The 16,080-nt window shown below is 42.9% G+C and overlaps 2 protein-coding genes across 4 annotated transcripts in view; both read right to left on the reverse strand.

The window, feature by feature from the left end:
- DNAH10 (dynein axonemal heavy chain 10) overlaps window positions 1–8,092 on the reverse strand; it is a 33,455-nt gene extending 25,363 nt beyond the window's left edge. Inside the window, 1 exon segment of the mRNA XM_067460726.1 lies at window positions 7,699–8,092. Coding sequence (XP_067316827.1) covers window positions 7,699–8,092 — 394 coding nt within the window.
- Window positions 8,093–13,740: 5,648 nt separating this feature from the next.
- Window positions 13,741–16,080, reverse strand: part of ATP6V0A2 (ATPase H+ transporting V0 subunit a2) — a 32,658-nt gene continuing 30,318 nt past the window's right edge. For all 3 annotated transcript variants that reach the window (XM_060785544.2, XM_067473244.1, XM_060785543.2), the window contains exons 19-20: window positions 15,155–15,326; window positions 13,741–14,972 (exon numbers count right to left, since the gene is read on the reverse strand). In XM_060785544.2, coding sequence (XP_060641527.2) covers window positions 14,873–14,972; window positions 15,155–15,326 — 272 coding nt within the window. In that variant the 3' untranslated portion in view covers window positions 13,741–14,872. The remainder of the gene's footprint in view (window positions 14,973–15,154; window positions 15,327–16,080) is intronic.

The raw sequence follows: 16,080 nt of genomic DNA on the forward strand, positions 1-16,080 counted from the left end.
AATTTTCAAAAGAAACAAAGCCTGTATTTCTGGCTCACTGCAAAGTCAACAGTGAAGGTGGACAGACTTACTTTACCCATAAAATCTTTTGATTCCTCTGCAACGGTGCACGTGCTGAGTCACCTTTGCTTTTCCCAACAGAGCCCGTGGAAGAATGACCAGAGGTAACACGTTTTCCCACGGCATCAGACAGAGTGACTCTGCTTTTCCGGCTTTTCTCTTTAAAAGGGGGTATAGTCAGAGTAAAAGAAATTAAAGACAAGAAAAGAATTTAGCAAGACTTAAGCAACCTTAAGCACAGGTTGTCATCAAATGGAGATAATCAACCATTCAGCTTTGTACCAATGTGGACTCAACAGTACACTAGTAGTCAGTGCTGTGCAACTTTGGCATTGTGTTCTAACCTCTGAACCTTCACTAAAATCTAGAAGACTTCATCCTTATCAAATGAAGTTTCTGAACCATCTTAAAAGACAGCCTTATGTCATGTACATTACACTGGAAGTTTAGAAGTAAGAAGTGTTTAAATAATAATCAAAGATCAGTCCATCAAGTTTATGTTAGTACAAGGTGCTTTTCGACAATGATGCCAACGATGTCTTCTCAAATAGCGTTCTTATCAGCAATTATCAGCTGTAGGACTAATTTACTATCAAGATCAATTTCCTGACACTTAGGGCACTTCCACACAGCCCTATATCCCAGAATATCAAGGCAGAAAATCCCACAATATCTGGTTTGAACTGGGTTATCTGAATCCACACTCGGATAATGAATGTGGGGTTTTCTGCCTTGATATTCTGGGATCTAGGGCTGTGTGGAAAGGCCCTGTAACTAACCCTTCAGGAAGGACTGGAATTATTACAGTTGTTTTTAAAAGTCAGTCAGTGGCTGGAGAGCTACTGAGGGAACACTGAGGCTCTGGGTGGAGATTCAGGGAATGTGTCTGTAGCCGGTGTGCTATAGAAAAGACTGGATCTCGGGGTGGAGATTCAGGGAATCAATTGGTGACCAAAGTGGTTGCAGAGAAGGACCCGGTAGTGAGAGAGCTACAGGGGGTTATTGATTCTGGGTTAAGAATCAAGGTTTGGCTGGGAGCCAATTCTGTTGAATAGGCCTTTTGGCTTATTTGTTTTGTTGGGACAGTTGTCCAGGAAAAATACTTCTGCGTATAGAAACCTCTTGAAGTCTGTGCCTGAGGTTACTCATGAAACCTTACTAATGTAACCAGTCAAGATTCGTGCCTCTTGTGAAGAAACAATCAAATCTGATATACCTTGCTTGTTCTAATAAAATTGTTACTGTTCTCCTCAAGCCTTGCCTGATACAGTTTCTCCTAAGTTGAACAGCCTGCAATAGTAAAGTCAAGCCAGGAAAGTAAACGCTACGCTATCAAATAAATAAAGCCTTCTGTAATTAACAGTCCCTTTATAAGATAGCTCCTAGGTTGATATAGATCGTTGCCTGGCTTCCCTCATAGATTAAGTGGCAGTGGGTGCTTTACCACGCGCACCTTCACAATTGGTGGCATTAAAACAGTCATCGTTACAATTGGTGGCAGCAGTTTAACAACTCCTTCACAGTGCCAAACAATATTTCAATCCTGTACCCATTACTCTGGCCCGGCCCAGTTTTATTGTGTCTTAGTGTATTGTTTATTGCTTGTTATTTACATTGCTTTAATTGTTTTTAATTTGCTTTAGGTTTTGTATTGCTGTGTTGTGTGTTGAGGCCTTGGCCTTTGTAAGCCGTATCGAGTCCTTCGGGAGATGCTACCGGGGTACAAATAAAGTTTAATAATAATAATAATAATAATAATAATGTAGTTTATAAGATGCATGACAAACCCACAATATAGCGAATAACACTATGTAGCACATTTTTGTTCCTTGGTTATAAACGTCATTTCCTAATTGGTTCTATCATAAAAACATGAAAACAAAGTTTATTAAACTGCAAAAATGTTGTTTTTGTGGGAGGGACACCCTGCAGCCCATTTTGCTACACTTTTCAGTGAATATCTTATCGAGTCTCAACCAATTCAACTGAGTTTGTGGCTGCCACAAAAACAAAGTTTCTGGAGTAGAACTACTTTCAAAGTAGGCACCGCACAACTAAACAGGAAATAACACTTTCAAATCAAGAACTTTTTTTTTCAAATTGTGTTACATAGTGTAATTAGGATTTCTGCAGAGTATCCTTCCTTTTTTCTTGTAGAGTTAACTGCAACTTTTGCTAGTGGTGTGGAAACCTCAGGTAAGTGAAAGGCATTAAGGAAAAATTAAATAACCTTTTTCAGTGCTACTAACCCCATCTTCATGGGGCTCTAATTAGGTGTATTTTATATTAACAGACCAATATAATGGGTCTCCGGATTCCAATACTGTTTCTCTCTCCTCCAAATTTAAGGCTGGTCCTCTAAGGCAGAGTGAAGTAACTTGATTTGAGGTAATTTATTTCATTTATTTTTGTTCTGTATTTATTGCATGGGAAGGGAGACGTATTTCTTGCATTTATTTCTTGTTTTGCCTTAGGTGCCACAATAATTTGGCCAGCCTTGTAATAGAGGGGGCAAGAAGAGTTGGTTATTTTTCTGCCTGAGACATCAAAATGTCTTGAGCCAATTCCCAACAGGTCTCCAACTACTAGCAAGGCTTTTCCTAATTTCTTTCCTCTTACGTACTTCCACCTGACATGGAAAGAGAAGAAATGCCATACAGCTTCTCTGAACGACTTTCTGCTTCTCTAAGAGCCTCTTCAAACAATATCTCTGTTTAACGACAAAAAGAAAATATATTATACACATATTACAATTAAAATGCACATATGGAGTTATTCCACAAAGATGGTTCTCCGTTCAAAGCATAGAAGTGGAGAATATATATGACAAATTTTCTGGAAAAAGGAAGGGAGACTATATATGACAAATTTTCAGGGAAAAGGGAGAATATATATGACATATATTCAGGAAACAAGGAAGGGAGAGTATATGACAAACATTCAGGAAAAAAAGAAAAGGATAATATAAATGACAAATATTCAGGGGGGAAAGGAAAGGAGAAGGTAAATGACAAATACTCAAGAAAAAGGGAATGAAGAATATATATGGTATGTCAAATGTTCAGGAAAAAGGGAAAGGAGAATATCCTATCCTATCTGTTCTGTCATTGATCCACTCCTTTGGACTTCACACAAATCCACCCTTGTAGTCAGAGGTGACCCCCCCCCCCTCAATAAAAGATAGTTCATAATCAGGGAATTCATAGTTTTGCCAGGAACACCAGGCTGGAATGATATAATAAAGAGTTAAGTTTTGGCCAATCTGCAGAAGGACTAACAACCACAACAAGGACCCATCTCTTGCATGCCCCCTTATCCTATTATGAACCCCTGTATATGCCCCATGTCCCCAATAATTTCATATATGTATGTATAAAACATGAGGTAAGGTGACCTTTTTATGAACTCTGGCCAGCTCTTCCTGACTCAGGTGCCACAAGCTGCCCTGGGTCTGCATTTTTTGTTGAATGGACTCCAAGCATTTCTATACATCCCGTATAGACTACTGCAACACGCTCTATGTGGGGCTGCTTTTGAAGTCTGTTCAGAAGCTTCAAATGGTCCAATGGGCAGCAGCCAGGTTGTTAACAGGAGTGGCGCTCAGGGAGCCCACAACTCCTCTGTTGCACAAGCTGCCCGTTTACTACCGGGCACAATTCAAAGTGCTGGCTTTAGCCTTTAAAGCCCTAGACTGTTCCAGCCCAGTTTACCTGTCCAAACGCATATCTCCCTATGACCCATCTAGGTGCTTAATATCGTCTGGTGAGGCCCTGTTCTTGGTCCCGCCCCCTTCGCAGATGCGATTGGCGGGAACGAGAGACAGCCTTCTCAGAGGTGGCCCCTCAGCTATGGAACACCCTCCCTAGGGATATTAGATCGGCCCACTCCCTCCTAACATTTCAAAAAAGAATCAAAACCTGGCTGTTGAACAGACATTTGCAGATGCAGTGTAACAGACAAATTGAGATCCACGGAACGATTGGACGATGCGATGGAAAAATGATTTTAGTGATGAGACACTGAGGACTTGTGTTTTATGGTTTTTATTGTTTTATTGCTTTTATATGGTTTATATTATATGTAATGTTTTTAACTGTATTTATGTTGTTTGGGGGCATTGACTGCCAACTGTAAACCGCCTCAAGTCGGCTCCGGGTTGAGAGGGGCGGTATATAAATATGGTAAATAAATAAATAAATAGCTTGATTGCCCCTTTTCTTAACCCTCAAAGGATCAGGCCACTTAAGAATTGGGTAACCTTTTGGACACTAATCATTCTTCACAAAGGATATTTCCCCTCTGCAAGGAGAAGGGGATGTCACAGCTTCCCAAACAATGACATTCCCTTCCCCAGTAAGCTGGATCAGCAGATCCCATCAAGAAACCAGTATTACCATACTTTTGGACAATGGGCTGCCTCTGAGGGGCTAGACAGAAATTTTATTTTAAAACTCTGTGTCAATAGCCAGGTAGGGCTTGAGGGCTCACAGCAATCGCATAGATCGCCTATCAATGGGCCACTCATAATCCCATCATCAAGCAACTATTTTCCTTTGCTTCTACTGTTGCCACACCTCCTTGCACACCATTGGCTGAGCTTGGGCTCTCATTGGACGAGCTGCACCAGCCCCTGGCTGCTCCTCCCAGCTCACTGACATCAGAACCAATCATAGCAAAGTCAGCTCGGGGCAGGGAGAGCGTGGGAGATTTGAATGGAAAACCTGTATATAATGTCTTGCTCTCTGTAACTGGGCATGACGGCTTCTTCAGCAGATTACTGAAGCCGTCATCCTTTTCTAGCTGGAACAGAAATATATACCTCGGTGGCTTCTGCTTCAACTTGGTGAGATTTATTATGGAATATTGGCTTCTTTTTCTCACCAGGCTAAATCCACAGTGGCTTGGAGCTCAATATCCACAGTAATTCTAAAGTGCTCAAAAACACCCTTTGCCAAAATATATTATCTTGTGCCTTTCTTTTCCATTTCTGGCCGAATAGCTGAACCATTGATTTCTCCAAGCGAGTACGAGGTCTGCCCAAGGGCCGCTTGTGGTCTTTCAATGGAAAGGAGAATATATATGTCAAATGTGTTGTCTAAGTGCCAGTTAACACCTCCTAAACAAAGGATGCCCCAGGCAGGAGGCAGTCAGGCTTTGAAGCTGCTAAGCTTTTCAATGCTAATCAAGCTGGCCAATTGCAAAATTCACACCTGCCTCAAAACAGACAAGAATTCTTTCTCCCACCCTGGACATTATTCCACAGATATATAAACCCCATTTTCCTGGTTTCCAACAGACCTCACAACTTCTGAGGATGCCTGCCATAGATGCAGGTAAAACACCAGGAAAGAATGCTCCTGGAACATAGCCAAACAGCCTGGAAAACTCACAGCAACCCTATGTGTCAGATATTCAGAAAAAAGGGAAGGGAGCGAGAGAAGAAAAAATGTGGAAGTATTTTGTAAATGCTCAGTCACCCTTTCATCTCTCCACAAGTTTATTTTACAGCAAACATTCAGGGAAGAGGAAGGGCACAAAGCCTATAACGCCCTAAATGGTTCAGACCCCGCTTACTTGAAATCATCGGGAGAGGCCCTTCTCTTGGTCCCACCACCGTCACAAGTGTGGTTGATGGTAACAAGGGGGGGGGGGGCTGCTCTGGAACACCCTTCCTAGAAAGGTGCGATCAGCTCCCTCCTTGTGGCCTTTCACTCTCAAGTTAAAACCTTTCTATGGAACCAGGCCTTTCCTGAAGATCAACAATAGGCAATGAGCAGATAGATATGGTATATTTTTGGAATGCTATTTCAGACTGGCAATATTTTAACAAAGCCTCAAGGAAACCGAGTTTTTAGGACCCTAGAACAACTCTTTTAATGGATAACCTTAATGGCCTGAGGGTCAGATAATTTTTTAATTGTATAATGGTATAATATTTTAATTTGTAAATTCGTTACATTGGGTTTATGTTGTGTGTATTTCGGAGCCCCCGGTGGCGCAGTGGGCCAAACCACTGAGCTGCTGCACTTGCTGACCGATAGGTTGCTAGTTCAAATCTGAGGAGCGGGGTGAGCTCCTGCTGTTAGCCCCAGCTTCTGCTAACCTAGCAGTTCAAAAACATGCAAATGTGAATAGATCAATAGGTACCACTCTGAGGGAAGGTAATGGCGCTCCATCCAGTCATGCCGGCCACATGACCTTGGAGGTGTCTACAGACAATGCCGGCTCTTTGGCTTAGAAATGAGCACCAACCCCCCAGAGTTGGACACAACTGGACTTAATGTTAGGGGAAAACCCTTTACATTTGCCTAGTGTGTATTTCTGTTTACTTTGCTTCTATGATGTTTTTGGTTGTATTTTCATGTTGTGATGTAATTTTGTCATCTTTAACCATTGTACACTGCTTTGAATCCCACCCATGGGAGAAAAGCGGGCTAAAACAGTTCCAGCGCAGCTTACCTGGTCCAACATATCTCTCCCTATGAACCATCTAGGAGTTGAAATCAAACCAAATCATTTATTTTGGTCATAGACCAGCACAGGAAATGAAAGTCACAGTTTCAAATGCACTTGGTATGTTTAGTACATTTAAAATATAAATATAAATACTGAAGCACAATAGGGGTTTAAGATCATCTGGGGAGGCCCTGCTCTCGGTCCCAAGTTCTTTGCAGATGCAACTGGTGGGGATGAGAGACAGGGCCTTCTCAGTGGTGGCCCCTCGGCTGTGAAACTCTCTCCCTAGGGATATTAGAACAGCCCCTTCCCGTCTGACCTTCTTCAAAAAAGTGAAAACACGGCTTTTTGAACAAGCCTTTGGGAACCTAGTACAATAGATAAACACGGGACTATGTGAAATCGAATGCAAGAACGGCTAAGACAATGTTTTTGGGCGATGAGGCTAATAGTGAAGGTTGTGGTTTTATATGTTTTTAAAGTTTTAATGCATGTATTATAATTCTGTTTAAAATGTTTATTGTAATTTTTACATTGTTTTAGTGGCACTGAATAGCTGCCTATGTTGTAAAGCTGCCTTGAGTCACCTTCAGGTTCGAGAAAAGGGGAGGTAGAAATATCATAATAAATAAATAAATAAATAGTGTCCCCAAGGTGTGGTTCTCTATTGGTAGGGAAGCAGGGTACTCTGCAAATGCTCAGAGGCACTCAGGCTGGCTCCACACTGCCCTCTCTCCCAGGATCTGATCTCTGGATATCTGCTTTGAACTGGATTTTATGAGTCTACACCAGGCATAGACAAACTTGGGCCCTCCCTCCAGGTGTTTTGGAGTTCAACTCCCACAATTCCTAACAGCCTCAGGCCCTTTTCTTTCCCCCCTCAGCTGCTGAAGCGGAGGCAAAAAGAAAAAGAAGGGGCCTGGAGCTGTTAGGAATGGTGGGAGTTGACCTCCAAAGCACCTGGAGGGAGGGCCCAAGTTTGCCCACGCCTGGTCTACACTGCCAGATAATCTGGGCGAAAGGGCAGCCTCTGTTGGCTCACCCCATCCCCTGTTGTGCAAGAGAAGCTTAGGAGGCCAAGGCTCTGCCCCAATGGCCTACAAAGAGGATGGCTTTTGGACTGAGAGGGAGCCAAACGAATGAACCACCACTGTAGGCTCCCTTGGGTGTTTTGGACTTCACCTCCCAGAATTCCCGGCTGCTGCCTGAGCTGAGGAGGCTTCTGGGAGTTGAAGTCCAAAGCCCCTTTGGGCCCTCCTGCTTGACGGGAAGGGAGAGGAGTCCGTGAGGGTGGTTGCTCGTCGAGGCGGGTCTCCTGTCGGAAGAAGAGGGCGAGGGCCTGCCCTTTCTGGCCCGCGCTGCCCACGTTGAGGAAATGCAGGAGCAGCTCGGCCTCGGCGCCGTCGTAGCGGTTGAGCAGCTCCTCGAAGGGGGCCGTCTCCTTGATGCTGAAGGCCGCCTTGAGGCGCTGGCCCACCCCCTGCACCCGCACGTCGTCCATGGCCGAGACCGCCGCCCGCTCGGAGGCACGCGCTCCCAGCCGGGCCCAAGCCAAGAGACGCTCGCCGGTCCCCATGGCAACCGAGGGGGCGGGGCTTTCGCTCCTCCTCCCCTTCCAGGCGGCACGTGACTCCCTCTAGCGGTGGGTCCGAGAATGCAGCCTAGATGCACCTCCAAATGGGGATGGCCCTCTCCACCTTACAAGGGATCCTCTGTCCAACAGTTTTCCTTTCTTAGAATCCTAGAGTTGGAAGAGATCTCGTGGGACATCCAGTCCAACCCCATCTGCCAAGAAGCAGGACATTCGCATTCAAAGCACCCCTGACAGGTGGCCCTCTAGCCTCTGTTTAAAAGCCTCCAAAGAAGGGGCCTCCACCACACTCTGGGCCAGAGAGTTCCACTGCTGAATAGCTCTCAGAGTCAGGAATTTCTTCTTAATGTTCAGGTGGAATCTCCTTTCATTCCTGTAGTTTGAAGCCATTGTTCTGTGTCCTAGTCTCCAGAGCGGCAGAAAACAAGCTTTCTCCCTCCTCCCTATGACTTCCTCTCACATATTTGTACATGGCTATCATGTCTCCTCTCAGCCTTCTCTTCTTCAGGCTAAACATGCCCAGCTCTTTCAGCCACTCCTCATAGGACTTGTTCTCCAGGCCCTTGATCATTTTAGTCGCCCTCCTCTGGACACATTCCAGCTTGTCAATATCTCTCTTCAATTGTGGTGCCCAGAATTGGACACAATATTCCATGTGTTGTCTAACCAAGGCAGAATAGAGCATGGGTAGCATTACTTCCCTGGATATAATAAGAATAATAGTAAAAGTTTATTTATACCCCGCTACCATCTCCCCAAGGGACTCAGTGCAGGTTACATGAGGCCGAGCCCACAATACATCAGTAAAAACAACACTATAATTCTATTGACACAGGCCAAAATCTCATTGGCTTTTTTTGCCGCCACATCACATTGTTGGCTCATGTTTAACTTGTTGTCCATGAGGACTCCAAGATCTTTTTCACACATACTGCTGTCGAGCCACGCTTCCCCATTCTGTATCTTTGCATTTCATTTTTTCTGCCTACGTACAGTATCTTGCATTTGTCACTGTTGAACTTCATTTTGTTAGTTTTAGCCCATCTCTCTAATATGTTAATCTGTTTTTTATTTTACTGTGATTAGAATAATATAATACTAATACTTTATCTGTAAACTGTCCTCTCTCCCCGAAAAATGGCAAACATTCAGTTGCAAAGTGAACAAAACAAATCACAACAACAAGTAAATAGTATCAATGTCAACTTAAAAATTTAAATGACAACCAAATAATTGTTAAAAACACATAAACCTCATCATACACATTTTCATCAAAAGGATCTAAATAATTAAAGTGCATTAAAAGTATAATAATGATGTTATGTAGAATAATGTGATGATGATAAACAACAGCCAAACAGCAATAAAGTGAATGTCCAGTGTCCAAGCAAGGATATATTAAGTTGTTCTAATCTCTTCCTCTCCATAAGCTAAGGTACAAAAATGGGTTTTTAAGAGTTTTTTTAAAGGGGAGGAGGGAGGGTGTCATTTTTACTTCTTTGGGGAGGGATTTCCAGAGGCAGGGGTGATCACTGAGAAGCCCCCTCTCTCGTCCCCACCAGCCACGCTTGAGACCATTTTTTTATCGCATAGGTTTGTCAATGGCTAAACTAATCCTAATCTCCATCAACATCATCAGTGATTAGGGATCAGCTGGTTTTCCCTGTAATAGGCAGTAAGAGCACCTAAAGCTTTGGAGAGCTTCTATTCAACCATTGCAAAAGCTCTTTGCTTGAGCAGTGATGGCATGGTCATCAGCATAGATGAAACTCTCTGTCCCTTCTGGCAGTGGCTGATCACATGTATAAATGTTAAACATTGGTGGAGCAAGCATGCTCCCCTGAGGCAGGCTGTTCTTCTGTTTTCACCATTCCTAATCCATCTAAAACACGGACATGTGCTTTTCATCTTAAGTACAGACAAGCATCTCGAACTCTGAGAATTACCTGGAAAGGAATCCCACTGAAGCATTGCAGCACACCTGCATACCTGGGAGTTACCCTGGCCTGGACCATTCTCTGACCTACAAGGAGTACTGTTTGACTATCAAGCAAAAAGTGGGTGCTAGAAATAATATGAAAGCTGACTGGCACAACCTGGGAATCAGAATCAGACACAGTGAAGACATCTGCCCTTGCACTTTGCTATTCTGCTGCTGAGTACGCATGCCCAGTATGGAATACATCTCACCACGTTAAAACAGTGGACATGGCTCTTAATGAGACATGCTGCATTATCAAAGGATGTCTACGCCCTACACCACTGAAGAAATTATACTGTTTAGCCGGTATTGCACCACCTGACATGTCAGCAAGTAGCAGCCAGCAATGAAAGGACCAAGGCAGTGACATCTTCGGCCCATCCTCTGTTCGGATATCAGCCAGCATGCCCACATCTTAAATCAAGAAACAGCTTCCTAAAATCTACCGAGATACTTGCAGAAACACCTCAGCAAGTAAGAGTCCAAAAGTGGCAGGCTATAACCCGGAACCTCAATATGTGGCTGATACCGAATGAGAAATACAGAAGACTGGGCGACTTGGAAGGCACTGAACAGACTGTGCTCTGGCACCACGAGATGCAGAGCCAATCCTAAGAAATGGGACTTCAAAGTGGAGTCCATGGCATGCGAGTATGGACAAGAGCAAACCACAGACCACTGACTACAATGTGGTCTGAGCCCTGCCACATGCACAACGGAGGACATTTTTACAGCGATACCAGAGGCACTCCAAGTGGCCAGCTTCTGGTCAAAGGAAATTTAATATAATGCCAAGTTTTAAACTTTCTTTGAGGTTTTTTATACATCGTAACAGTATTTCCAATTCGCTTCTGACACAATAAATAAATGAATAATCAGCAATCACTTGTGTCAGAGTCGGATGTTCTTGAAAGAGTAGGGTCTTGGCAGTGGGTGACTGTGGAGCCCTATTCTTGATCCGCATGTTCTTCCACAGTGAGGGCATCGGTTTCCAGGTCAAGGTTGGCTTGACGTGCCTGCCTCTTGGCATATTTCTCCTTTTCGCCCTCCATTCATGCCTCTTTGAATTCTGCAGCATTGCAGGTCACAGCTGACCTCCAGTTAGAGTGTTCAAGGGCCAGGGCTTCCCAGTTGTTGGTATCTATGCCACAGTTTGAATTGAATTTGGCTTTAAACCCATCTTTAAATCTCTTTTCCTGTCCAACATTCCGGGCGAGAGTAGAGTAGCTGTTTTGGGAGATGGTGATTGGGCATTCGGACAACATGGCCAGTCCAGCGGAGTTAATGGCAGAGGATCATCGCCATCGTTTCTTCCAGCACGCTGATGTTTGTCCGCCTGTCTTCCCAAGAGATTTGCAGGATTTTTCAGAGACAATACTGATGGAATTGTTCCAGGAGTTGTGTGTGATGTCTGTAGATGGTCCACATTTTGCAGGCATATAACAGGATTGGGAGGACAATGGCTTTATAAACAAATACCTTGGTCTCCCTACGGATGTTCCAGTCCTCAAACACTCTCTGCTTCATTTGGAAAAATGCTGCACTTGCAGAGGTCAGGCGGTGTTATATTTCAGTGTCAATGTCAAAAAATAGATATTATTAAATACAGGTAAAATTCCCCTAAGTTTATGTCATTTTTTGGTGATAAGTGAGTGCTGTGGCACGAAAGCTGGCCACTTTAACTGTTACCATTGGATTGTGATCTGTCAGCAAGTAGTGTATGTAAAACACATCAGTTCTTCCAGGAAAGCTTTGCAGAATTGGGTGGAAAAAAGTATGCTGGAAGCCACTGTAGAAGGGACAGTATAACACTAAATGTCTTATCATCTCTACTGAGCCATCACCACAAGGACATACGCATGCATCATAGGGGACTTGGCAGAGCTTTTTCAGGTTGTGAGCTGCTTTGGGTCTCAATCCAGATACAAAAGCAGGGTGCAAATAAATATAGGAATTATAGTAATAAAAATAGTATGGGTGGAATGTTTGTTTTTTTTTCCTTGTCTCTCTCTCTCTCAAAGGACTAAACGTGAAAGTAGGGAGACAATGAAGTGGGGATCTACATATTTCTGTCACCTGGCAACTCTGGCTGCAGGATCATTCATGGCCCTCCAGATGTTGGACTATAGTCCCTTTAGATGGGAAGAGATGTTTGAGAATGAAACCCCTTCTTTCTCTGGTGGCTTTCAAACAGAGGTTAGACAGGCATCTGTCGGGAGTGCTTGCTTGTGTATTCCCACCAGTCAGAGGGTTGGACTGATGGCCCTTGGGGTCTCTTCCAACACTAGGGCTTACACATTGTTATGGTTTTTATTCCTAGCTACTTTGAGTCTCTTTTGGCAGAGAAAAAGTGGGGTATAAACATAATAAGATTCTATTATTCTTCACCTGCGACTCCATTGCCTTGGATTGATGGGCATTGCAGTTTTACATCTGCAAGGCCACACATTCCTGCTTTAATGGTAGGACTAGAAAGCCGCTTTGGTTAACTCCATTAAATCTGGCCCCTTGACTTCAGGGGACTTGTCCCTGCAGCTCATTTGATGATATAAACCCCATCTTTCAGCCTAAACCATCCCATGTTGTTGCTAGGAATACAATCTGGGTTATATGTGCTGCTGCCCCATAGCTCACTGAAGAAAATGCGGAAGCCATACTGGAGTCAGCCCTGCGTATTAGTTGGGGTTAGGGGCACAGGACCCCTGGGAAAATGAAACATTGTGAATAAAATATTTAATTGTTCATAATATTCACCCAGTTAGTTTCTATGGCTGAGTGGGAATTCAAACTTTGGTCATAGTCCAACACTCAAACTGCGGCACTCTGCTGGCTCTCCTGTTCCAGACTGCTTTAATCCGGAATATATGTGATTAATTCACCTCTTTCCTATGTTCAATTTTATTATATTTCTCAACACTTTTAATTACTAAGGCCCTCTATTCCTCTGTAGTAGTAGTAATAATAATAATAATTTTATTTTTATACCCCGCCAACCATCTCCCCAAGGGACTCGGCTTACAAGGGACAAGCCCAAAAATTACAAACAGTGGTTCCACAAAGGTTTATCTTAGGCCCTGTATACACTGCCATAGAATCCAGTTTCTGAATCCAGATTATCTGTTTTGAATTGGATTTCGTGGCAGTGTAGACTCATATCATCCAGTTCAAAGCAGATAGAATCTGGATTCAGAAATTGGGTTCTATGGCAGTTTAGAATCAGCCTCATTCCCATAAAAGCATCCTAATGCTCATTTTTAAGCTTTGTTGTTTATTCAGTCGCTTCTGAATCTTTGTGACCTCATGGACCAGCCCATGCCAGAGCTCGCTGTTGGCCATGGCCATCCTCATCTCCTTCAAGGTCAAGCCAGTCTCTTCAAGGATTCCATCCATCCATCCATCCATCTTGCCCTTGGCCAGCCCCTCTTCGTTTTTCCTTCCTTTTCCCCAGCATCCTTATCTTCTCTAAGCTTTTCTGTCTTCTCATTATGTGGCCAAAGTACCTTCATCTTTGCCTCTAATATCCTTCCCTCCAGTTAGCAGTCGGCCTTTATTTCCTGGAGTATGGATTGGTTTGATCTTCTCACAAGTCCAAGGAACTCTCAGAATTTTCCTCCAACATTTTTAAGCTACCATCAAACAAACGCAACATACCTTCTCAAATATAGCTTTTATTGAAAACAAATAGGAAAGGGGAAAAAACAGATTCAATTTCTTGTGGCACTTACAATTTTTTTTACACTGAAATATCCCCATTTTATTTTGATTATTTTTTTAAAACCTAAAGAGCAGAAATAAAGGTCATTGAATATCAAATTGCTTGCTGCGTTACAGCTGATAGAAAGCTAGAACCTGATTTTGCAAGTTTTAACTACCAGCAGTGGCATGCTTCATCGAGAAGTAGTGTATCACTGGTATCTAAAGAGAATCTGTGGGATAATTCAGTTATTTAACTGCATTTACACAGTAAGGAGTGTATCCCCAGACTCGGGGGGGGGGGGGGGGTACCAAAACACATACTTAGCATTCAGTTACTTTGAATAGGACCATGAGGAACTCAGCTAGGATAGTTAAGACCTTATGAAATAACTTCAAGCAGTGATCCTGGAAGAAAGTGAGTGAACTTTGAGGGTAAAACTCTATCTTTCATTCCTTGCTAAGAGGCCTCTCCCACAACTATAATTTTGACCAAATGCTTTCAAGTTCTTCCCCAAATCCAGTGGTTTGCCCTTCCTTCCTCTTTCAGTTAAAATTCAGGACCTGCAACAGCCAAAATAGAACAAGCTTTTGTTCTAACTGGAGGGGAAGATTAAAAAAATATTTGCTCCATATCACATCAAGCCAGACAGATTCCTATAAACACTGAAAGACAAATAACTTCACCTTCAGGTCTGTGGCAGAGTTTCCTTCTCTTTTGACTTCTGACAAAGACAGAAATATTAGTGGCAACGACAAAGAAGACAAACAATGCAATCCTTTGTACGTTTGTGAGGTTTGCTTCCAGGTGAACATGCGGAGGGATTGTGTTGCGGGGATTCATTTGCTACATCTTTTTTAGAAGCAGCCGTCAGCTGTTCGAAATCAGTCTTTTAAGTTCACTTCTGGGTGCTCAAGATAGCGACACATATTTCAAGCCCGTTTACAAGACACCTCACATTTGCAAAGTCAAGGTAGGAGGTTATAGAGTACTTGGCTGTATTATAAGGCAATCAGTGATGCTCTTTTCTGTACAGGAATGACATCTAGGTACATGATTGTTCCCAAACAATTCCAAAAATGCAACCAAATTATGTAACATATCCATCAAAATGTAAGGCAATGTCTTGAAAGGAGAAAGGTGTGAACTTGTATCCTTCCCCTGCGTAGAATTTATTCTGAAATTCTACCCTGTGGGCAAAAAAAGAAAATATTATATATGTTTTTAAATGTTTAAACAGGTATATTTATTCTGTAAGAAAAATTACTTTCACATTGAAAAATTAGTATCAAGAACATTATATCTAATCTTTCAAACACAAAGATGTTTTTCTAGCAAGCCATCTTATTAAAATTAGAAACAAAACACGTACCAGTGAAGTCGTACAGCATGGAGAAAAGCTGAGAGGCCTTCCATGACTAAGAGAATGAATACTGTTAGAACCATAAATAAAGCTGAAACTGGTACCAGCAGTAGGATCCCATACGTTGCATCCACACGAAGACCCACTCTCATGATCATTGCCCAGAGTACTTCGGCTAACTCTAAAAATAAAATTTACAAAAACTCAGTTTAGCCAGAAAGCCCATCTCCCACTTAAAACAAAGCAACCTGTATCCTCAGGTTTATTGAGCTAGCATGGGGTACACTTACTGGATAAAAGTTTTCCCAAAAGTGTACTATAAAGAGTTCTTCAAATCATTATAATTAGCTGAGGATACAATCATTTGATTAAAACCAAGCTTCAAATGGATCAGAAGACTATAGGTGTACACTACATCATCTAGCTATGGAAAGCTTGAGGACCTGTATGCTCACCCATTGACTCTACACCTTCTCCCCTATGAGATAAGCACTGGCTTCCACTTTTGAGTGACCAATTTCCTGTGATATCTGAACTCACGGAACAGTAATTTAAGCTTCTGATCATGAAGAAAAATCCAGAACAAACCAGATTTTTGGGTGTCACAGAATCCTAGAGTTGGAAGAAGTCACAAGTCCAACCCCCTGCCAGGCAGGAAAAACGCAATCAAAGTACCCCTGACAGATGGACATCCAGTCTCTGTTGAAAAGCCTCCAAGAAAGGAGCTTCCATCAGACTCTGAGGCAGAGAGTTCCACTGTTGAAGGGCTCTCCTTACAGTCAGGAAGTTCTTCCTAGTATGCAGGTGGAATCTCCTTTCCTGTTTCTTGGGCCCATGGCTCCATTGAGTCCTAGTCTCCAGGGCAGCAGAAAACAAGCCTGCTCCCTCTTCCTCATGACACCCTTTCACATATTTATATATGGCTCTTATGTCTC

This window comes from Anolis sagrei, chromosome X, assembly GCF_037176765.1.
Source record: "Anolis sagrei isolate rAnoSag1 chromosome X, rAnoSag1.mat, whole genome shotgun sequence".
Classification (NCBI taxonomy): Eukaryota; Metazoa; Chordata; class Lepidosauria; order Squamata; family Dactyloidae; genus Anolis; species Anolis sagrei.